Source organism: Heterodontus francisci, chromosome 11 (assembly GCF_036365525.1).
Source record: "Heterodontus francisci isolate sHetFra1 chromosome 11, sHetFra1.hap1, whole genome shotgun sequence".
In the NCBI taxonomy this organism is placed as follows: domain Eukaryota; kingdom Metazoa; phylum Chordata; class Chondrichthyes; order Heterodontiformes; family Heterodontidae; genus Heterodontus; species Heterodontus francisci.
The window spans coordinates 14,719,097-14,744,097 of record NC_090381.1 but is presented as its reverse complement, the minus strand read 5'-3'; the positions used below and the strand labels follow the sequence as shown (position 1 = coordinate 14,744,097).

At 45.4% G+C, this 25,001-nt stretch overlaps 1 protein-coding gene across 1 annotated transcript in view; it reads left to right on the top strand.

Annotated features, from left to right (window-relative positions):
- LOC137375508 (uncharacterized) overlaps positions 1–25,001 on the top strand; it is a 177,666-nt gene that overhangs the window by 136,008 nt on the left and 16,657 nt on the right. The window contains exons 7-8 of the mRNA XM_068042881.1: positions 16,109–16,168; positions 19,570–19,638. Coding sequence (XP_067898982.1) covers positions 16,109–16,168; positions 19,570–19,638 — 129 coding nt within the window. The remainder of the gene's footprint in view (positions 1–16,108; positions 16,169–19,569; positions 19,639–25,001) is intronic.

The following is a 25,001-nucleotide window of genomic DNA, read 5'->3' as shown; positions in this document are numbered from 1 at the left end:
GCAAAAGTCACCTGACCCTCAGCAGCCATCTCATTCAGCATTTTAATGGACATTGTGATTCACTTAAAAAGAAAATTCAGTTCCGAAAGATTCTATGCTGAATACAGTCCATGTTTAAAGCTATGTATGGGACACGTCTTTACTGTGCATAACAGTAACTATCTGAGACTTATGACCCCTAGCTTTGGTCACCCCAACACGTGAAAATATTGGGCTGAATTTTAACTGCCAAGATGTGGTTTCAGGTGCGGGCAGAGGGGTAAAAGCCCCCAAAAGTGGCATTAAGTCAGGAGCTGTCCTCTCCTGCAATGAGACAGCAGAGAGTTATGAGTGTGAGAACAGGAATTTGTGATGCGGATGGAATGAGAACATTTGTGGAGTGCGACTGTGAGGATCAGGTGCGAGAGGGCAATAGGTTCAGGGTGAGTCGGAGTGTTCAGATGGAGTTTTGAGGAGGTGAAAGGAGAGAAAGGAATGTGTGGAATTGCAAGGTGTGTTGGTCTGTGTAGTGCTGTACAGGAGAATGCTGGGGAAGTCACAGAGTGATGGATGTCATCTGAAACTGCTACAACACAAACCTCTCCTGACTGAATGAGGTCATTAAAATTTTTCCAAGACTATATGCAGGTCATGCTGCAGGCAGCCTCTGCAACTTCTAGCCACACCGGTTTAGTTTGGATGGGTTGGTCTTTTCTTCCTGGCCAGAGGAAAGAGCACCTCCCTTTTGGCCCTCAATGCCTCCAGCATCACCTCCAGGGAAAAGTAAGAGAACCTGTGTGTTGAGGGGGGAAGACTTCCCTCATCTGTCTTCCATTTCCTTGTCTTCAGCAGCCTTCACCAACAAGGTTTCCTGCAGCCATTCTGACCAACAGTGGGATCCCTTTAAACAGAGATCCTTCATTCACAGAGTGCAGGCCTTCATCATGCCCACACTCTGGTTGGAAACCTGGAAGTGGGATGCGGTGGAGGGGAGGCGGTGGTGTAGTGGTATTGTCACTGGACTAGTAGCCCAGAGACCCAGGGTATTGCTCTGGGGACATGGGTTCAAATCCCACCACAGCAGAAGGCGGAATTTGAATTCAATTAATAAATCTTGAATTAAAAAGCTAATCTAATGATGGCCATGAAACCATTGTCGATTGTTGTAAAAATAATCTGGTTCACTAATTTCCTTTAGGGGATCAAATCTGCTGTCCTTACCTGGTCTGGCCTACATGTGACTCCAGACCCACAGCAATGTGGTTGACTCTCAAATGCCCTCTGAAATGGCCTAGCAAGCCACTCAGTTGTATCTAACCGCTACAAAGTCAATAAAAAGGAATGAAACCGGACAGACCACCCGGCATCGACCGAGGCACCGGAAGCGACAATGGCAAACCCAGCCCTGTCGATCCTGCAAAGTCCTCCTTACTAACATCTGGGGGCTTGTGCCAAAGTTGGGAGAGCTGTCCCACAGACTAGTCAAGCAACAGCCTGACATAGTCATACTCACGGAATCATACCTGACAGACAATGTCCCAGACATTGCCATCACCATCCCTGGGTATGTCCTGTCCCGCCGGCAGGACAGACCCAGCAGAGGTAGTGGCACAGTGCTATACAGTCAGGAAGGAGTTGCACTGGGAGTCCTCAACATCGACTCTGGACCCAATGAAGTTTCATGGCATCAGGTAAAACATGGGCAAGGAAACCTCCTACTGATTACCACCTACCGCCCTCCCTCAGCTGATGACTCAGTCCTCCTCGATTTCGAATAGCACTTGGAGCAAGCATTGAGAGTGGCAAGAGCACAGAATGCACTCCGGGTGGGGGACTCCAATGTCCATCACCAAGAGTAGCTCGGTAGCCACTACTGACCGAGCTGGCCGAGTCCTAAAGGACATATCTGCTAGACTGGGTATACGGCAGGTGGTGAGGGAACCAACAAGAGGGGAAAACATACTTGACCTCGTCCTCACCAATCTGCCTGCCGCAGATGCATCTGTCCATGACAGTATTGGTAGGAGTGACCACCACACAGTCCTTGTGGAGACGACGTCCCGCCTTCACATTGAGGATACCCTCCTTCGTGTTGTGTGGCACTATCACCATGCTAAATGGGATAGATTTCGAACAGATCTGACAATGTAAAACTGGGCATCCATGAGGCGCTGTGGGCCATCAGCAGCAGCAGAATTGTACTCAGCCACAATCTGTAACCTCATGGCCCAGCACATCCCCCACTCTACCATTACCATCAAGCCAGGAGACCAACCCTGGTTCAATGAAGAGTGCAGGAGGGCATGCCAGGAGCAGCACCAGGCATACCTCAAAATGAGGTGTCAGCCTGGTGAAGCTACAACACAGGACTATCTGCGTGCCAAACTGCATAAGCAGCATGCGATAGACAGAGCTAAACGATCCCATAACCAACGGATCAGATCTAAGCTCTGCAGTCCTGCCACATCCAGCCGTGAATGGTGGTGGACAATTAAACAACTAACTGGAGGAGGTGGCTCCACAAATAACCCCATCCTCAATGATGGGGGAGCCCAGCATATCAGTGCGAAAGATAAGGCTGAAACATTTACAACAATCTTCAGCCAGAAGTGCCGAGTTGATGATCCATCTTGGCCTCGTCCTGAAGTCCCCAGCATCACAGATGCCAGACTTCAACCAATTCGATTCACTCCACGTGATATCAAGAAACGACTGAAAGCACTGGATACTGCAAAGGCTATGGGCCCTGACAATATTCCGGCAATAGTACTGAAGACCTGTGCTCCAGAACTTGCCACGCCCCTAGCCAAGCTGTTCCAGTGCACCGACAACACTGGCATCTACCCGGCAATGTGGAAAATAGCCCAGGTATGTCTTGTACACAAAAAGCAGGACAAGTCCAACCCGACCAATTACTGCCCCATCAGCCTACTCTCAATCATCAGCAAAGTGATGGAAGATGACATCAACAGTGCCATCAAGCAGCACTTGCTTAGCAATAACCTGCTCAGTGATGCTCAGTTTGGGTTCCGCGAGGGCCATTCAGCTCCTGACCACATTACAGCCTTGGTTCAAACATGGACAAAAGAACTGAACTCAAGAGGTGAGATGAGAGTGACTGCCCTTGACATCAAAGCAGCATTTGACTGAGTATGGCATCCAGGAGCCCTAGCAAAACTGAGGTCAATGGGAATCAGGGGAAAAATCCTCCGCTGGCTGGAGTCATACCTAGCGCAAAGGAAATTGGTTGTGGTTGTTGGAGGTCAATCATCTCAGCTCCAGGACATCACTGCAGGAGTTCCGCAGGGTAGTGAACTCGGCCCAACCATCTGCAGCTGCTTCATCAATGACCTTCCTTCAATCGTAAGGTCAGAAGTGGGGATGTTCGCTGATGATTGCACAATGTTCAGCACCATTCGTGACTCCTCAGATACTGAAGCAGTCCATGTAGAAATGCAGCAAGACCTGGACAATATCCAGGCTTGGGCTGATAAGTGGCAAGTAATATTTGCGCCACACAAGTGCCAGGCAATGACCATCTCCAACAAGAGAGAATATAACCATCTCCCCTTGACATTCAATGGCATTACCATTGCTGAATCCCCCACTATCAACATCCTAGGGACTGCCATTGATCAGAAACTGAACTGAAGTAGCCATATAAATATTGTGGCTACAAGTGCAGATCAGAGGCTAGGAATCCTGTGGCGAGTAACTCACCATCTGACTCCCCAAAGCCTGTCCACCATCTACAAGGCACAAATCAGGAGTGTGATGGAATACTCTCCACTTGCCTGGATGGGTGCAGCTCCAACAGCACTCAAGAAGCTCAATATCATCAAGGACAAAGCAGCCCGCTTGATTGGTTCCCCATCCACAAACATTCACAAACAGTGGCAGCAGTGTGTACCATCTACAAGATGCACTGCAGCAATGCACCAAGGCTCCTCAGACTGCACCTTCCAAACCCGTGATCTCTACTTACTAGAAGGACAAAAGCAGCAAATGCATGGGAACACCACCATCTGCAAGTTCCCCTCCAAGTCATACACCCTCCTGACTTGGAACTATATCGCCGTTCCTTCACTGTCGCTGGGTCAAAATACTGGAACTCCCTTCCTGACAGCACTGTGGGTGTCCCTACCCCACATGGACTGCAGCGGTTCAAAAAGGCAGCTCACCACCACCTTCTCAAGGGCAATTAGGGATGGGCAATAAATGCTGGCCAGGTCAGCGATGTCCACATCCCATGAATGAATAAAAACAAAAACATGTTGTGCTATGGCAAATCCTACTGACATAACAACCATGGACCTGACCTGCTACCAGCTTCCCCATTGCTTGTGTGTCTTTCATGATAAAATTCCAGCCATCTCTTTACATCTACTCTATCAAACCTCTTCATAATCTTACAAACCTCTATTAGGTCAACGCTTAGTCTTCTCTTTTCTGGAGAACCGAGCTCCACCCATCCAGTCTTTCCTGATAAGTGTATCTCTATTGTCAAATGATCTGTAAGTTCCCAAAATACCCATCTAAATGAGGTTTGTTCCGAATGATTGCCCAGTAAAATGAGTCGACTTCCCTGTGGGCTTGGGAGAGTGAGCCCTCTTCCGTAGGCAATCTGTGGCCTACAGAGGGTCCCCACCTGTAAACGAAATATCTCCCTGAACCGCCCTCCCCCTGTACGCAACGCCCACCCACACTCCCCACACCCCACCTTTTGGCGGTGCCTTCCGGACTGGACCCGGAGAACCGACCTCACTTATCTGAAGTCTGGGGCTCCACTGCTGGGCCTAGGTCCAGGCCTCTGCAGTAACCAGCAGTCGTCACACTTCTGGTGCTGATACTGCTGAGCTGCTGGCCCTCTGATTGGCTGGCAGCCCTTGGAGGTGAGATACCCATCCTTAAAGGGATATCCCTTTGCCAATTCTGATGCAGGGTCACTGACCTGAAACATTAACTCTGCTTCTCTCTCCACATATGCTGCCAGATCTGTTGAGTATTTTCAGCATTTCTTGTTTTTATTTCGGATATCCCAGCACCAGGCTGTTAATTGGCCTGGCACTGTAGTTTCTCTCCGTAGGAGTCTCGAGTAGGCCGGTATGGGATTCACCGCGCCTTTTCGGCCCGGCACCGGGAGCCCCACCATGGGCTGAAAACTCAGCCCAGAGTCTGCCAATATTTAAGGGATGTCCCCAGGAATAGTACTTAGAGGGAGTCCCTGTGAGTGTGTCAATATTTACAAGGGGCCCCTGGGAATGTGTCAGAATGTACAAGGAGTCCAAGGGAGCATGTCAGTATTTACAGGGGGTCCCTGGGAGTGTATCAGTATTTACAGGGGGTCCCTGGGAGTGTATCAGTATTTACAGGGGGTCCCCGGAAAATGTGACAATAATTAGAAGGGGTTAAAGGACTCTTTCAGCATTTCTAGGGAGTGTCCGGAAGTCTGTTTCAGTATTTACAGGGTTTCCCTTGGAGTGCACTTACAGGAGACTTTGTTTCTTGTGTATTTTAATCAGCTTTATTTAACCAGAATTTTTCACTTAATTTAATTACTTATTCACAGGAAAACATCCACCTGAAATTGAAAAAATATCTATCTCAGATTACAGCGATAGTACAGGTTTGCTGCATTCACCTTATATTTGTTTGTATTGTAGGTTGAAGTTTGAGCATTTCTAGTAAGCTTTGTTGACATCATCGGTCATTGTAACAAAAATCATGACTGAAATTCATTACTGTCACTCCACCAACTCAAACATCATTCATAACATAACAAGATTTACTCATGAGAGAGGCCATTTGTCCCATTTTGCATTTCTATGGGCATTTAATGTAGAAAATCATCCAATGAACTTCACAGAAGTGTAATTAAAAGTCTAGACTAAGCCCAAGGATAAGCTATTAAGAGAGGTGACTTTAAGAGGGGATGGTTAAAGGAGGCTACAACATCACGTTCCATATGTATGCTGACAACACCCAGCTCGATCTCATCCCTACCTCTCTCAAGCCCTCCACTGCATCTGATTTGTCACACTGCTTGACCAGCATCCACTACTGGATATTGGGAAGACCAAAGTCATTGTCTTCGTTCCCTATCACAAGCTTCAATCCTCACTGACTCCATCCCTGCCCCTTCCCACTGTCTGAGGCTGAATTAGACTGTTTAAACGTCTTGGCATCCTATTTGATCCTGAGTGAAGCTCAGCTGAGCATAACCCATGTCCTCTCCAGCACCACGACAATCTCCAGCACTACCTCAGCTCACCTACTGACGAGGAACAGATCAGGTGAACTGTGATTAAGGACTGATGAGAACAACAACTTGTATTTACATAGCACCTTTAATGTGGTTAAACATCCTAAGGTGCTTCAAAGGGACATTATTAAACAAAATTTGACAGTTAGGATGTATTAAGGCAGATGAGCAAAAGCTTGTCAATGAGGTAGATTATAAGGACCGTCTTAAAGGAGATAGAGACGTGGGAGACGTTTAGGGAGGGAATTTCACAGCTTGTGGCCTTGGCAGGTGCAGGCATGGCTGCCAGTGTTGATGGGGTAGATGGGAGTGTGGAATTCGAGACACTCAAATCAGCCATGATCTTATTGAATGGCGGAGCAGGCTAGAGGGGCTGAATGGCCTACTTCTGCTCCTAATTTGTATGTATGTTCATGTGAAACCCTGATCCTTGCCTTTATTACTTCTAAACTTGACCATTCCAGTGGTCTCCTGGCACTGACTCAGCCAAGTTGAAGGATATGCTTCTTTAACACCATGCTGTTGGGCACTCAAGCTCTCAACAAATTATCATCGGGACATAATACTGACAAATTAGCTCCTCATTGCATTTGTTCGAAGAGTTACAATAACCTGTTTATAAATTAAACTAGTTAACTGTTCAAGAAATAGGATTTGTGTCGAATTTTCTTTAAAATGTTTGTCAAAGCTTAGTTTTCTCAAAAATGCCATACACGTTTAATGATAATGCCCCAAAGTGTTAGAATCATAGAATAGAATCATGGAAAATTTATAGCACTGAAAGAGGCCACTTGGTGCATTGTATCTGCGCCGGCCAAAAATCAAGACACTCAGCTTAATCCCACCTTCCAGCATTTGATCTGTAGCCCTGTAGGTTATGGCACTTAAGGTACATATCCAGACACCTTTTAAATGAGTTGAGGGTTTCTGCCTCGACTATCCGTTCAGGCAGTGGGTTCCAGACCCTCACCACCCTCTGGGTGAAAAACCTTTTCCTAAACTCTCCTCTTATCTTTCTACCAATCACTTTAAATCTATTCCCCCTAGTCAGTGATCTCTCTGCTAATGTAAATAGACACTTCACCTCCACTCTATCCAGGCCCCTCACAGTTCTGTACATTTCAATCAGATCTCCCCTGAGCCTTCTCTGTTCCAAGGAGAACGACCCCAGCCTATCCAATCTTTCCTCATAGCTGCATTTTCCCAGTCCTGGCAACATCCTCATAAATCTTCTCTGTCCCCTATCTAGTGAAATTACATCCTTTCTGTAATGAGTTGACCAGAACTGCACACAGTACTCAAGTTGTGGCCTAACCAATGATTTATACAGTTCCATCATAACCTCCCTGCACTTATATTCTATACCTCAGCTAATAAAGGAAAGGATTCCATATACTGCCTTAACCACTTTATCGACCTGTCATGCTACCTTCAGTGCACTCCAAGGTCTCTCACTTCCTTTACACTTCTCAGTATTTTCCTATTAATTGTGTATTCCTTTGCCTTGTTTGACTGCCCCAAAGGCATCACCTCACACTTCTCAGGGTTGAATTCCATTTGTCACTTTTCAGCCCATCTGACCAGGCCATCAATGTCTACCTGCAGCCCACAGCTATCCTCCTCACTATCTATCACATGGCCAGTCTATGTGTTGTCTGCAAACTTCTTGATCATGCTCCCTACATTTATGTCCAAATCGTTAATATATACCACAAAAAGCAGGGGACCCAGTACTGAGCCCTGCAGAACGCCACTGAGAACAGCCCTCCAGTCGCTCAAACACGCATCAACAATTACTCTTTGTTTCCTGCCACTGAGCCAATTTTGTATCCAGCTTGCTACATTTCCCCGGATCCCATGGGATTTTATCTTTTAAACCAGTCTGCCATGTGGGACCTTGTCAAAAGCCTTGTTAAAATCCACGTAGACTACATCAACTGCACTACCCTCATCTATCTTCCTTGTTACTTCCTTAAAAAATTGGATCAAGTTAGACAAACAAATCCATGCTGACTACCCTTGATTAACCTGTGCCTTTCTAAATGACAGTTCATCCTGTCTGTCAGAATAGATTCCAATAATTTGCCCACTGCTGAGGTTAGACTGACTGGCTGTAATTATTCAGTTTATCCCACGCTCCCTTTTTAATCAGAGGTGCAACATAGGCAGTCCTCCAATCCTCCGGCACCACACCTGTATCCAGGGAGGACTGGAAAATGATAGTCAGACCTTCTGCTATTTACTCTCTTGCTTTTTTCAACAGCCTAGATACATTTCATCCGGCCCTGGTGATTTATCAGCTTTCAAGGATGCTAATGCCATTATTACTTTCTCTCTCCCAATGCTTATCACATCCGGTACTTCACACCCATGTGCCTTAGCTACAATATCTGTATCGCACCCCGCACCCCTTTAGTGGAGATAGACGCAAAGTATTCATGAAGAACGATATCAATGACTTCCGCCCCTACACATAGGTTACCTTTTTGATCTTTTATGGGCCTTTCGCAGGTGTGTAATCAAAGAAACAGATGCCAAGTAAAAGGTGCTATTAGGAAGGATGATCAAAAAACTTGGTGTAAGAAGTGTTTTTTATTAAATATTCATTTACAGGATGTGGGCATTACGGGTGAGGTCAGCATTTATTGCCCATCCCTAATTGCCCTTTGAGAAGGCAGTGGCGAGCTGCCTTCTTGACAACTGAGCGGCTTTCCAGACAATTTCAGAGAACAGTTAAGAATCAGTGGTTAGCACTGCAGCCTCACAGCTCCAGGGACCCGGGTTCGATTCCGGGTACTGCCTGTGTGGAGTTTGCAAGTTCTCCCTGTGTCTGCGTGGGTTTTCTCCGGGTGCTCCGGTTTCCTCCCACAAGCCAAAAGAGACTTGCAGGTTGATAGGTAAATTGGCCATTATAAATTGTCACTAGTGTAGGTAGGTGGTCGGGAAATATAGGGACAGGTGGGGATGTTTGGTAGGAATATGGGATTAGTGTAGGATTAGGATAAATGGGTGGTTGATGTTCGGCACAGACTCGGTGGGCCGAAGGGCCTGTTTCAGTGCTGTATCTCTAATCTAATCTAATCAACTACATTGGTGTGGGTTTGCGATAGGCCAGACAGGGCAAGGACGGCAGATTTCCTTCCCTAAAGGACATTAGTGAACCAGATGACAATCCGATAGCTTCATGGTCACCATTATTGACATTAGTTTCTTTTATTACAGATTTACTTAATTAACGAAATGTAAATTCCCCAGCTGCCATGGTGGGATTTGAACTCATACACAGATCAGCAATCCACTCTGGATTTCGAGTCTGGTAACAGAGGGATGAATTTTGTTCTCTTGTCAGAGGCCTGGGGGGAGGGGGCGGGGTGGCGGTGAATCTCGACAGAAACGTCCGCCATGAAACTTGGTGCCTTATCGCAGTGTGCCGATTTTGTCAAAGGAGTGAGGTCCCATGGTGGTACTGACAGAGTAACACAATTTAAATGCTGCTTAAATAAATCTGAGTCTCCTTCACTGCGATCCAATGAAGGTTTCTCAATTTTGTGCTCAACAAGCAGCACTCACGTGCCTTCAGTTTCGTGATTTTGAAAAGCTGGCACCACTGAGGCACGAGTCTTTGGTGGCGGTAAAGAACCTAACCAGAGTAGCACTGGGAAAGTGGGGATTACAGCAGCCATTGCCGTTATGCTGAGTTTCTAACGGGCTTGTATGTGAAGAGAGGGAACTCTGCAAGGGGCTTGTATGTGAATGGGGGGAGCACTTCAAGGGGCTTGTGTGTGAACAGAGGGAATTCTGCAAGGGGCTTGTGTGTGAACAGAGGGAACTCTGCAAGAGGCTTGTATGTGAACCGAGGGAACTCTGCAAGGGGCTTGTATGTGAATGGGGGGAGCTCTTCAAAGGGCTTGCGTGTGAACAAAGGGAACACTACAAGGGGCTTGTGTGTGAATGGGGGGAGCTCTTCAAGGGGCTTGTGTGTGAACAAAGGGAACACTACAAGGGGCTTGTGTGTGAATGGGGGGAGCTCTTCAAGGGGCTTGTGTGTGAACAGAGAGAACTCTGCAAGGGGCTTGTATGTGTATGGGGGGAGCTCTGCAAGGGTCTTTTGTGTGAACGGGGGGAACAGTGCAAGAGGCTTGTGTGTGAATGGGGGCAGCTCTGCGAGGGGATTGTGTGTGAATGGGGGAGCTCTGCAAGGTCTTGTGTGTGAATGAGCAGAACACTGCAAGGGCTCCAGTTGTCGTGGTCCATGTAGGTACCAGCGATATTGATAGAACGAGGATAGAGATTCTGCTGAGGGAATATGAGCAGCTAGGGGCTAAATTAAAAAGCAGAACCAAAAAGGTAATAATCTCTGGATTACTACCTGAGCCACAAGCTAATTGGCACAGGGTCAATAAGATTAAAGAGGTAAATGCATGGCTCAAAGATTGGTGTGGGAGGAATGGGTTTGAATTCATGGGACATTGGCACCAGTACTGGGGAAGGAGGGAACTGTTCCGATGGGACGGGCTCCACTTGAATCTTGCTGGGACCAGAGTCCTGGCAAATTGCATAACTAGGGCTGTAGATAGGGCTTTAAACTAAATAGTGGGGTGGAGGGTTCAGTTGCATGGAAAATTAGGAAGTCAAAGTTAAAGGAGTGCAGGTCAGTGATGAGGCTGATTATTACCAGAAAATAAAAGGTAGCTACAGAACCTGTGAACGTCATATTGCACCAAGGAATCGTACAAAGTAGGGAAATTTGATAATAGAGCAAACTTAAAGTCTTTGTATGTGAATGCACAAAGCATTCAAAATAACATTAATGAGTTAACAGCGCAAATAGAGACGAATGGGTATGATTTAGTGGTGATTACTGAGACGTGGTTGCAGGGAAACCAGGTTTGGGAATTAAATATCCAAGTGTACTCAGTATTTCGGAAGGTTAGGCAAGAAGGAAAAGAAGGGGGTGTAGCTTTGTTAGTAAAGGAAGAGATCAGTGCTGTAGTGAGAAATGATATAGGCACTGGAGATCAAGACGTAGAATCAATCTGGGTAGAAATAAGAAATAGCAAGGGAAAGAAGACCCTTGTGGGAGTAATCTATAGGTCTCCAAACTGTAGTTCCTTAGTAGGACACAGTCTTCTTTGGCCTCTTTGGCCCGAGAGACAATGGGTTAGTGCCCAGAGGTGATCAGTGGTTTGTGAAGCAGCGCCTGGAGTGGGTATAAAGGCCAAGTCTACAGTGACAGACTCTTCCACAGGTGCTGCAGATAAAATTGGTTGTCCGGGCAGTTACACAGTTAGCTCTCTCCTTGCGCTTCTGTCTTTTTTCCTGCCAACTGTTAAGTCTCTTCGACTCGCCACTCTTTAGCCCCACCTTTATGGCTGTCTGCCAACTCTGGCAATCACTGGCAACTGACTCCCATGACTTGTGGTCAATGTCACAGGACTTCATGTCGCTTTTGTAGATGTCTTTGAAGCGGAGACATGGACGGCCGGTGGGTCTGATACCAGTGATGAGTTCGCTGTACAATGTGTCCTTGGGGATCCTGCCATCTTCCATGCGGCTCACATGGCCAAGCCATCTCAAGCGCCGCTGGACAGTAGAGTGTATATGCTGGGGATGTTGGCCGCCTCGAGGACTTCTGCGTTGGAGATACGGTCCAGCCACCTGATGCCAAGGATTCTCCGAAGGCAGCGAAGATGGAATGAGTTGAGACATCGCTCTTGGCTGACATACGTTGTCCAGGCCTCGCTGCCGTAAAGCAAGGTACTAAGGACACAGGCTTGAAACACTCGGACATTTGTGTTCCTTGTCAATGTGCCATTTTCCCACACCCTCTTGGCCAGTCTGGACATAGCAGCGGATGCCTTTCCCATGCGCTTGTTGATTTCTGCATCAAGTGACAGGTTACTGGTGATAGTTGAGCTAGGTAGGTGAACTCTTGAACCACTTCCAGAGCATGGTCGCCAATATTGATGGATGGAGCATTTCTGACGTCCTGTCCATGAGCTCACCTACCTGGCACACAGTATTAACCAGGAAATACTGGGGGCTTGTAAGAAAGGTACAGCAATAATCATGGGTGATTTTAATATGCATATAGACTGGATTAATCAAATTGGCAAGGGTAGCCTCGAGGGAGAGTTCATTGAATGTATTAGAGATTGTTTTTTGGAGCAATATGTTGTGGAACCAGGGAGCAGGCTATTCTAGATTTGGTATTGAGTAATGAGGTGGGATTAATTAATGATTTCATAGTTAAAGATCCTCGAGGGAAGAGTGATCATTGCATGCGAGAATTTCAAATTCAGTTTGAGGGCGAGAAAATGGAGTCCCACACTAGTGTTCTAGAGTTAAATCAAGGTAATTACTTCGGCATGAAGCCAGATTTGGCCCTAGTGGACTGGGCAGGAAGACTAAGAGGTAGGACAGTTGATGAGCAGTGGCAGATATTTAAGGAGATATTCAATTCCTCCCAACTATAATATATTCCAGAGAGGAAGAAATATTGTAAGAGAGGGAAAAAACATTCATGGCTAAGCAAGGAAGTTAAGGATAACATAAAGACAAAAACTTAGGCATACCATATTGAAAAGGCCAGTGGCAGGCTGGAAGATTGGGAAACTTTTAAAGATCAGCAAAGGGTTACTAAAAAAGTAATAAAAAGAGCAAAGGTAAATTATGAAAGAAAACTAGTGCAAAATATAAAAATGGACAGCAAAAGCTTCTATAAGCATATAAAAGGGAAGAGAGTAGCTAAAGTGAATGTTGGTCCCTTGGAGGATGAGACTGGGGAGTTAATTGTGGGGAATACAGAAAAGGCGGAGACACTAACTCAGTATTTTACCTCAGTTTTCATAGTTTTCACTAGTACCATTCCAATAGTAACAAATAATGCAGAGGTTATAGAAAGGCAGGGGCTTAAAAAAATCATCACTAGGGAAAAAGTACTGAGCAAACTATTGGGATTGAAGGCAGACAAGTCCCCAGAGCCTGATGGCCTGCATCCTAGGGTCTTAAAGGAAGTGGCAGTGGAGATAGTGGATCCATTGGTTATAATATTCCAAAATTCCCTGGATGTGGGAAAGGTTCCAGTGAATTGGAAAAATGCTAATATAACGCCCTTATTCAAAAAGGGAGGGAGGCAGAAAGTAGGAAACTATAGACCTGTTAGTTTAATATCTGTCGTTGGGAAATTGTTAGAATCCATTATTAAGGAAGTAATAACAGGACATTTAGAAAGTTAAAACGCAATCCATCAGAGTCAGCATGATTTTATGAAGGGTAAATAGTGTTTGACTAATTTGCTAGAGTTCTTTGAAGATGTCACAATTAAAGTGGATAATGGGGATCTTGTAGATGTAGTATATCTGGACTTCCAGAAGACATTTGATAAAGTGATGCACGAAAGGTTAATACACAAGTTAAGATCACATGGGGTTAGGGGCAATTTATTAGCTTGGATAGAGGATTGGCTAACCAACAGAAAACAGAGAGTCGGGATAAATGGGTCTTTTTCTGGTTGGCAAGATGTAACTAGTGGGGTGCCACAGGCTTCGGTCCTCGGGCCCCAACTATTTACAATCTATATTAATGACTTGGATGCAGGGATAGAAGGTACTATAGCCAAATTTTCAGAATGCACTAAAATTGGTGGGATAGTAAGTTGCAATAAAGAAATAAGAAATTTACAAATGGATAAGGATAGGTTAGGTGAATGGGCCAAAATTTGGCAGATGGAGTTTAACGTGGATAATTGTGAGGTTATCCATCTTAGTCGGAGGAATAGAAAGTCAAATTATTATCTAAATGGAGAGAAACTTCAGAGTACTTCAGTGCAGAGGGATCTGGGTGTCCTCGTGCATGAATCGCAGAAAACTAGTATGTAGGTGCAGCAGGTAATAAGGAAGGCATACAGTGTTGGTCCCCTTACTTGAGGAGGAATGTAGTTGCATTGGAGGCAGTTCAGAGGAGGTTCACTAGATTGATTCCAGGGATGAGGGGTTTGTCTTATGAAGAGAAATTGAGCAGTTTAGGCCTTTACTCTCTCGAGTTTAGAAGAATGAGAGGAGATCTAATTGAGGTATATAAGATGATTAAGAGGATTGACAAAGTAGACATAGAGAGGATGTTTCCTCTGGTGGGGCAATCTAGAACAAGAGGTCATAGATTTAGGATAAGGGGTAGCAGATTTAAAACAGAGATGAGGAGAAATTACTTCTCTCAAAGGGTCGGGAGTCTGTGGAATTCATTACCCCAGAGTGCGGTGTATGCCAGGACATTGAGTAAATTTAAGGAGGAAATAGACAGATTTTTAATTAGTAAAGGGTTGAAGGGTTTTGGAGAATGGGCAGGAAAGTGGAGTTGAGGCCGAGATGAGATCAGTCATGATCGTATTGAATGTCGGAGCAGGCTCGAGGGGCTGAATTGCCTACTCCTGCTCCTAGTTCTTATGTTCTTATATATGTAGTGCTGGATAGGAGATATGGACACTTTTGGATGAGCTGAAATTTACAGAATGTGGAGGATGGGAGGACAGCCAGTAGAACATGGGAATAGTTGCATCTAGAAGGAGGAAGTGGAGCACAAATAGCCATGAATTAATTGCAGAAATAATCTTAAATTAATTGCAGCACAATGATATGACTTGCAAGTGACATGATACAAACACACATTGAGACACCTGAAGCATAGACCCTAACATAAGCCACTCAGCTAATATTTCTCCTCATATCACTATCTTTAATCTGCAGGACCATGTTTGTGGTCCAGCTTTCTCTCCAGTCTGCAGTCCCTTTTAGTCATAGTAGCAAATCTGAATTGGTGTAAAATATTCCAAGGTTACTTTTGAAGAGTGCAAAAGAAGAAAGGTTTTCCTGTAACTCCACGTTCCTTCAGTCTGGTTATTAAAAACATTCTCTATGACAAAACAACCAATGACTGCATCATGAACTGAGAGAAGGTTAGTGGCCAGAAATTTACATTGGGTGGGTGGCCCACCCATCGGCCAAAAAGTCAGGGCGAGCCTGCCTCCACTGGGTCATGCCAGGATCTTACGCTCCCCAGGCACTTAATTGGCCTCGGGTGAGACTTCCACCCATCTGAGGCAGAATGTCTCGCCTAGACGAGCTGCCGACCAATCAGCGGCTGTCAGCTCTCTGTCCCAGCAGTACCACCGGGAGCAGTGGCCACTGCTAGGACAGCAGCCAGCTACAGCAGCAAGTGGGATGTCAGCCCCGGAAACAAGGTAAGGTTTGGGATCTTGCCGGAGACAATCGGCTGGGGCCCGGCATGGCAAGGTGGGGGGGGGGCTTAGTTGGGGGGTGAGGGGGGAGTGTTGGGTGTTCGGTTGAGCCGTGAGGGGGCCCTCCGTGGGGCACAGGATGTCCAATCATGAGGGCTCCCCCAGTCCGCAAGGAGGCTGCCAGGTTTTACTTGGAAGCCTCCTGGAGGGCCTGAGCCATCCGCCCGCCTCTGGTGAAATACTCGCGGCAGGAGAAAGCGGCTCTTAAGTTGCAGTTAATTGGACACTTAAGGGCCTTGATTGGCCTGGGATGGGCGGGCTGTTTCTCAGCGCCACTGCCCCTCATAAAATTGCAACAGGAGAGGGGAGGTGTCGGGAATAGCCCCCTCCACCTCCCACTCAATTTTATGACCGGCCCCCTCCCCCCCACAGCAGCCCGCTCCTGCGGGATGCTTAAAATTCCAGCTGGTGATTCAGTTTTCATGGTGGAACTAGTGATGATTACAAAGGATATGCCACACTGTTTTGATCAATGCAATATGGATGAGGCAATATCTGAGAGAACTTATTTTTGACTAAGTATTCGTGATTCCAATGTTGCCTTATGAATATGAAATTCAATCTCGTTACAGAAAATTACGAAAATGAAGAAGAACCCTTCAGTCTATTAGAATCTTCTTTCGTTTTCCAAGGTAACAGAGATTGTCAACAGTTGTAACAAAGATTCCAATCAAAACTCCACCATACTCCCAAGATTTCACACCTCATTAACATCAGCTCCTACTAAAGACTGCAGGGATTATTTTGGCCAATGGGTGAAAACAAACGCTAAATGGGTGCTGTGCTAATAAGACACATCTGTTTGAAAGCTTGGTTTTCACACACAATTTTGGTCCTAATTGCTGGTTACCATGATTTGAACTTGCCTGGAGGTGCGAAAACAAACACCTGCAGGTTTCGCACACATCTCAAGTGCTGATTAAACACCATTTTTACAGAGCTCTTTGCTAAAGGTATGGAGTGGGCTGGCTGACAATCAGTGACACACTCAGGGACCCGGTGAGAGGATGCATGAGTTCTCAGATGTGTCACTGGAGATTGTAATGGAGGAGGACCAGAGGAGGAGGGATGTCCCTGACCACCGTCGGGAAGGAGTTCATCTCACCCTCCTCACCCTCCTGTCCATCTCCCTGCAGCAGCTAGTGCTGCTTTGCCTGTCCTCATATCCTCCTTTTATTCTTCATTTAGAGCAAGAGGTACCCCTAGCAAGAGTCCCATGACCAAGTGCTCCCTTTTTCCTGATGACTATAAGGTAGAGTAGCACAGCACTTGCTGTTTTTAGGTGAAATCCTCAGAGAATTTCCAGAATAATTGTTGATAGATTTAGTGAAGCCTTGACAAGGTGTCCCAGAATGTCTCCCGATGCCCTTTAAAACTCCTCTTTAAATAGTCAGCCGCAAGGGAACTTCAAAATGTAGCACAGCAACAATTTACTTAATCCTATTCAGCTGTTTAAACATAAGAAATAGGAGCAGGAGTAGGCCATTCAGCCCCTCAAGCCTGCCCCGCCATTCAATAAGATCATGGCAGATCTGAGCCAGGCCTCAACTCCTCTTTCGGGCCTGTTCCGCATAATCCTCGACTCCCCGAGATTTCAAAAATCTATCTCCCTCCTCCTTAAATAAATTTAGTAACCTAGCCTCCACAACTCTCTCAGGTATAGAATTCCAGAGATTCACCACCCTCTGAGAGAAGAAATTCCTTCGCATCTCAGTTTTAAATGTGTGCCCCCTTATTCTGTAATTATGTCCCCTATTTCCCCAATTCCCCCACTTGTGGAAACATATTCTTAACATCTACCTTGTCAAGCCCCCTTAAAATCTCATATGTTTCAATAAGATCACCTCTCATTCTTCTGAACTCCAATGAATAAAGGCCTAACCTGTTTAGCCGTTCTTGATAAGACAACCCCTTCATCCCAGGAATCAGCCTAGTGAACCTTTTCTGAACTGCCTCTAATGCTAGTATATCCTTCTTTAACTACGGGGACCAAAACTGTACACAGTACTCCAGGTGTGGCCTCACCAACACCCTGTACAGTTGTAACAAGACTTCCCTATTTTTAAATTCTAACACCCTAGCAATAAAGGCCAAAATTCCATTTGCCTTCCTAATTACTTGCTGCACCTGCATGCTAACTTTTTGTGTTTCATGTACAAGAACACCCAGATCCTGCTGTCCTGCAGTATTTTATAGTCTTTCTCCACCTAAATAATAATCTGCCTTTTTACTCTTTCTACCAAAGTGGATGACATCACACTTTCCCACATTGAATTCCATCTGCCTAGCTTTTGCCCACTCACTTAACCGACCTATGTCCCTTTGTAGATTCTTTGTGTCCTCATTGCAACATGTCTTCCCACCTATTTTTGTATCGTCTGCAAATTTGGATACACTACGCTCTGTCCCTTCCTCTAGGTCATTAATATAGATAGTAAATAGCTGAGGCCCTAGGGCTGATCCTTGTGGCACTCCACTAGTTATGGCTTTCCAACCTGAAAAAGACCCATTAATCCCAACTCTCTGCCTTCTGTGTGTTAGCCAGTCCTCAATCCATGACACCACATTACCCCCAATACATTGAGCTCCTATTTTGTGCAATAACTTTGTTATTGGGAGAGGCCATTAGGTCATGCATGAGGCACCAACATGCTGTGCAGCCTCATTAATGAGCACTAACAGATATCTCAAATGGCAATTAGCTGGTTAATGATCCTCCCGGCGGCCGTTCCTAGCGCAAACTTCAACCCCTTTACCAAGATGATGTCTTAGACTGAGCGTGGGCTAAATCACCATTTCAGCTTAAGAACTCTTCTTGATCATACCAAAGGCTCTTTAGTACCGAAAGCTTTTTGTGAAAATTACCCTCAGAGTGTTTCAAACACACAATAGGTCTTTTTGTTCTGATGATAGGTCTAATAACTGAAGCAATAGCTCCAGTTTTTTCTTGATAGATCATCACAAGTTTGCTGTGTAGTTCCAGTGTTTTCTGTTTTTCTGGTTATCTAGTCATAGCCAGAGAATTGCCTGGAATGGCTTCTCTTCCTGCTCCTGCACTGTTACCTCTGATGTCCCCCAAGTACCTATGCTTGGTCCCCTCCTATTTCTCATCTATCTACTATCCCTTGGTGACATCATCCAAAAACATATCAGGTTCCACATGTACACTGAAGACACACAGCTATACCTCACCAGCACCTCTCTCAACCCCTCCATTGCATCTGACATGTCATGCTGCTTTTCCAACATCCTGTAGATGAGCAGAAATTTCCTCCAGTTAAATATTGGGAAGACAGAAGCCATTGTCTTTGGACCCCATCATAAACTCCATTCTCTTGCTACTGACTTCATCCCTTGCCCTGGAAATTGTCTAAGTCTGAACCAGACTGTTTGCAAACTCAATGTCATATTTAATCCTGATCTGAGTTTTCTACCCCATGCCCTCTCCATCATGAAGAACCCCTATTTAAACTTCTGTAATATCACCTGTTTTTGGCCTGCTCAACTCATCTGCTGCTGAAACCCTCATCAGTATTTGTGTGACCTCGAGCCAGGACTATTCCAATGCTATTCTGGCTGGTCTTCCATCTTCCGCCCTTTGTTTACCTCAGTTCATCCAAAACTCTGCTGTCAGTATCTTAACTTGCACCAAACTGGCCTACATTGGCTCCTGACCCAGCAATGCCTTAGATTTAAAATGCTTAAAATTCATTCAAATCTATGCGTGGCCTCACCATTCCCTATCCCTGTAACTTCCTCCAGCCCTGCATCCATCCGATAACTCTGTGCTCCTCCAATTCTGACCTCTTGCCCATTTCCTGCACCCCATCATTGGCAGCCAGGCCTTCAGCTGACTAAACTCTGGAATTCCCTCACTAACCCTCTCTGCCTCTCCATCTTTCCCTCCTCCTTTAAGGTGCTGCTAAAAATCCACCTCTTTGACCAAGATTTAGGTCATATGTTCTCATACCTCCTTCTGTGACTCGGTGATTCCAGTGTCAGTTTACTAATATGAGATTAAAATTCCTTGCAGAGAGGAAAGAATCAGGAGAAGAACTGACAGATTTCTTGAACGAACAGAAGTCTTCCTCAAAAGATGAAGGTAATAAAATTGGCTGCATTCACCTTAAGCACAATTTCATACTGTGAATTAATTGTGTGATCAGCTACCATTACAGTGGCATCAGTTGATGAAAACTTGCAGACTGAAGCTTATTATTTCCCTGTCCTTGAGTTTAAATGTTCTTTCGATCAACCATGAATAGAAATGTCTGCCAGATGTAAATCTGTAACAAAAGAGACGCCCTCCCTTTTGAAAAGACTCACTGTCTTCACAGAGTTTTCTTTATTTTGTGGAAGGGGAGCGTACATCATTTTCATTATGATGGCATTGCATGGAAGTGATGATGGGTTTACTGTGATTACACCATTGTGCGCTGTGTTTTAAGCCAAATAAACAGCTTTGGCAACAACTTCTTTTACACAATGTCAATGTTCCACAGAACTCACTATTCAGACCTGCACAGTTGAGGACATATGGATGACAGTGGATGAACTAAAGACTGAAAAATAGGAACACCATGAGCAAGTTTGCAACGTCATTTTTTTTTTTTTAGAATATTACAGCGCAGTACAGGCCCTTCGGCCCTCGATGTTGCGCCGATCATCTGACCTACACTATTCCATTTACATCCATATGTCTATCCAATGACCACTTAAATGCCCTTAAAGTTGGCGAGTCTACTACTGTTGCAGGCAGGGCGTTCCACGCCCCTACTACTCTCTGCGTAAAGAAAGTACCTCTGACATCTGTCCTATATCTTTCACCCCTCAACTTAAAGCTATGTCCCCTCGTGTTTGCCATCCTCATCCGAGGAAAAAGACTCTCACTATCCACCCTATCTAACCCTCTGATTATCTTGTATGTCTCTATTAAGTCACCTCTCCTCCTCCTTCTCTCTAACGAAAACAACCCCAAGTCCCTCAGCCTTTCCTCGTAAGACCTTCCTTCCATACCAGGCAACATCCTAGTAAATCTCCTCTGCACCCTTTCCAAAGCTTCGACATCCTTCCTATAATGCGGTGACCAGAACTGCACGCAATACTCCAGGTGCGGCCTCACCAGAGTTTTGTACAGCTGCATCATGACCCCGTGGCTCTGAAACTCGATCCCCCTACTAATAAAGGCTAACACACCATATGCCTTCTTAACAGCCCTATTAACCTGGGTAGCAACTTTCAGGGATTTATGTACCTGGATACCAAGATCTCTCTGCTCATCTACACTACCAAGAATCTTCCCATTAGCCCAGTACTCTGCATTGCTGTTACTCCTTCCAAAGTGAATCACCTCACACTTCTCCGCATTAAACTCCATTTGCCATCTCTCAGCCCAGCTCTGCAGCCTATCTATGTCCCTCTGTACCCTACAACACCCTTCGACACTATCCACAACTCCACCGACCTTCGTGTCATCCGCAAATTTACTAACCCACCCTTCTACACCCTCATCCAGGTCGTTTATAAAAATGACAAACAGCAGTGGCCCCAAAACAGAACCTTGCGGTACACCACTAGTAACTAAACTCCAGGATGAACATTTGCCATCAACCACCACCCTCTGTCTTCTTTCAGCTAGCCAATTTCTGATCATGGCTTGCATTTCTCATTAAAACTCACTGATAAAGTTGTTCGGATAATAGTTGAAATGGTGAAGACTGCAAAGCATATTCTTTACTTCTAGTAAACAGTGGTCAATGCAGTTTTCGATAGGGAAGGTCCTGCCTGACAAATTTCTTTATTTTCTGTTGGGAAGTGACAATCCGTATGGACATTAGAAAACCCTACAATGTTTCACTCAGATTTCCAAGAGGCGTTTGTTAAAGGTCTGAACAGAACTCCAAGCTGTGAGGATTCAAAGCAAATCTTGGGACTGAATAGGTGTGATGGAGTCCTCATGTGCAGACTGTGCTCTGTACAACTGGCCTGTTGAAGGGACTGTTAGGTGCAATGACTTTGGATTCAAAGTGTGTTTTTTTGAGACAGACCCTGATTTGAAAATGAAACCAAAAGCTTCAATGTTCTGGAAGGTCAGAACCAGAAAAATAGTTTTTTTGTACCAGAGACATGTGACGGGAGTTCAGGTTTTAGCTTTCAGAGGAGCTCTGCAGTGGAAGGAAGGAAAAACATCCAGTTGTTGCTTAAAGAGACAAGTTGAGAGCTGCAGATTTTTGTGCTTCCAGAGCAGTTCATCAGTAAAGTGATGGAAAGTGTCATCGACAGTGCTATCAAGTGACACTTGCTTAACAATAAGCGGCTCAGTGATACTCAGTTTGGGTTCAGCCAGAGACACTCAGCTCCGGACCTCATTACAGCCTTGATTCAAACACGGACAAAAAAGCTGAACTCAAGAGGTGAGGTGACTGCCCTTGACATCAAGGCAGCATTTGACCAAGTATGGCATCAAGGAGCCCGAGCTAAACTGAAGTCAATGGGAACCAGGGGGAAAACTCTTCCTTGATTGGAGTCATACCTAGCGCAAAGCAAGATGGTTGTAGGGGGTCAATCATCTCAGCTCCAGGACATCACTGCAGGAGTTCCATAGGGTAGTGTCTTGGCCCCAACCATCTTCAGCTGCTTCAACAATGACCTTCCTTCAATCATAAGATCAGAAGTGAGGATGTTCGCAGATGATTGCACTATGTTCAGCACCATTCACAACTCCTCAGATACTGAAGCAGTCCGTGTAGAAATGCAGCAAGACCTGGACAATATCCAGGCTTGGGCTGAGAAGTGGCAAGTAACATTCGCACCACACAAGTGCAAGGCAATGACCATCTCCAACAAGAGAGAATCTAACCATCTCCCCTTGACATTCAATGGCATGACAGTTGTTGAATCCCCCACTATCAACATCCTAGGGATTATCATTTACCAGAAACTGCACTGGAGTAGCCATGTAAATACTGTGGCTACAAGAGCAGGTCAGAGGCTAGGAATCCTGAGGCGAGTAACTCACCTCCTGACTCCCCAAAGCCCGTCCACCATCTGCAATGATGGAATACTCTCCACTTGCCTGGATGGGTGCAGCTCCAACAACACTCAAGAAGCTCGACACCATCCAGGACAAAGCAACCCGCTTGATTGGCACACCATTCACTCCCTCCGCCACCGATGCACAGTGGCACAGTGTGTACCATCTACAAGATGTACTGCAACAATGCACCAAGGCTCCTTATACAGCACCTTCCAAACCTGCGACCTCGACCAACTAGAAGGGCAGCAAATGCATGGGAACACCACCTGCAAGTTCCCCTCCAAGTCACACACCATCCTGACTTGGAATATCCCGCCATTCCTTCACTGTCGCTGGGTCAAACTCCTGGACCTCCCTTCCTAACAGCACTGTGGGTGGCCTTATGTCATATGGACTGCAGCAGTTCAAGAAGGCAGCTCACCACCACCTTCTCAAGGGCAATTAAGGATGGACAATAAATGCTGGCCTAGCCAGCGATGCCCACATCACATGAATGAAAAAAAAATGGCTGCTTGGAATTTTAATGGTCGACAAAGTAGCAGGCTGAAATGGTTGTTTTGACTGCAGGCAGAGGAGCCTGGACTGAGAGCTGACCTTTGGAAAATACAAGTTGCTAGTATTGCTTTCGATGCCTTAAAGAGTTGCCTAAGGTGAGACCGGTGAAGCTACGCTATCAAGGACATGGTTAGAGAATAGAATAGAATCATAGAACTGTTGTGAGCAAAACCAGAGAATTTCCAGAGTGGTGTGCAGTTTTGGTGAACCTTGTGTTGGTGAAGATTGGATTGCCGAGAAACTGCCATTAAGTGAAAACCAGAATTTGCAAATTGGGAGACAAGATCTGGAGATCTACTTGAAATGTGCAAAGACCTGAAGGACTTTATGATGGTTCGGCATCACCCTGCTCATGGAACTGCCAAAGGATTTGTGAGATACATCCTTGTTGCATTTGATAGTTAATGTGTAACCTTATATATATATATATATATTTATATATATATATACACACATATATATATATATCGCGACCATGATTTGACTGTTAGTTCAAGTTTAATTTATGTTGCTTTGGTTTGAGTGTCAAAGTAAAATTTATGAAAGTGAAATCTTGTCTGTTTGGTTTTTGTTTCCGAAATTCGGGTCAGTCAGTGAACTTGATTCTTTTGGTTTGATGGTAGTCTTCACGGGGACCGTAACATAGGACATTGGCTGATGGGTAGAAAATAACCAATAATAATAAGGCATATGGAATCCTTTCCTTTATTAGCCAAGGTATAGAATATAAGAGCAGGAAGGTTATGCTGGAACTGTATAAATGATTGGTTAGGCCACAACTTGAGTACTGTTTGCAGTTCTGGTCACCTCACTACAGAAAGGATGTAATTGCACTAGAGAGGGTACAGAGGAGATTTACGAGGATGTTGCCAGGACAGGAAAAATGCAGCTATGAGGAAAGATTGGATAGGCTGGGGTTGTTCTCCTTGGAACAGAGATATCTGAGGGGAGATCTGATTGACATGTACAAAACTGTGAGGGGCCTGGATAGAGTGGCTGCGAAATGCCTATTTACATTAGCAGAGATGTCACTGACTAGGGGGCATAGATTTAAAGTGATTGGTAGAAAGATTAGAGGGGAGAGGAGGAAAAATGTTTTTACCCAGAGTGTGGTGGGGGTCTGAACTCACTGCCTGAAAGGGTAGTTGAGGCAGAGACCCTCAACTCATTCAAAAGAAGTCTGGATATGCACCTCAAGTGCAGTAATCTGCAGAGCTACGGATCCAATGCTGGAAGGTGGGATTAGAATGAGTGGATCGTTTTTCGGCCATCAATGACACAATGGGCCAAGTGGCCTCTTTCTGTGCCGTAAACTTTCTATGATTCTATTCCATTCTCTAACTGTGTTCGTGATAGTGGAGTCAGGGAAAGTGCTGAGTTAGTAACCCTTGGACTCAGTGTTGAGGCAACCACAGTTTCTTCTTTGCATCAGCAACTTGAATTCAGAAACTCAGTACAAATCCGCAGGTAAAAACTGATTTAACCTCGCCCTCAACAATTTACCTCTTGCAGATGCATCTGACCATGGCAGTATTGGTAGGAGTGACCACTGTACAGTACTCGTGGAGACTGAATCCCGACTTCACACTGAGGACACCTTCATCAGTGTGGCAAAACCACTGTGCTAGATGGGATAGATACAGAACAGATCTGGCAGTTCAAAACTGGACATCCATGAGGCGCCGTGAGCCATCAGCAGCAGCAGAACTATATTCCACCACCATCTGTAACCTCATGGCCTGGCATATCCCCAGCTCTACCATTACCATCAAATAAGGGGACCAACCCTGGTTCAATGAGGAGCTCAGAAGAGCATGTCAGGAGCAGCACCAGACATACCTAAAGATGAAAAGCCAGATATCAACCTCCTGAAG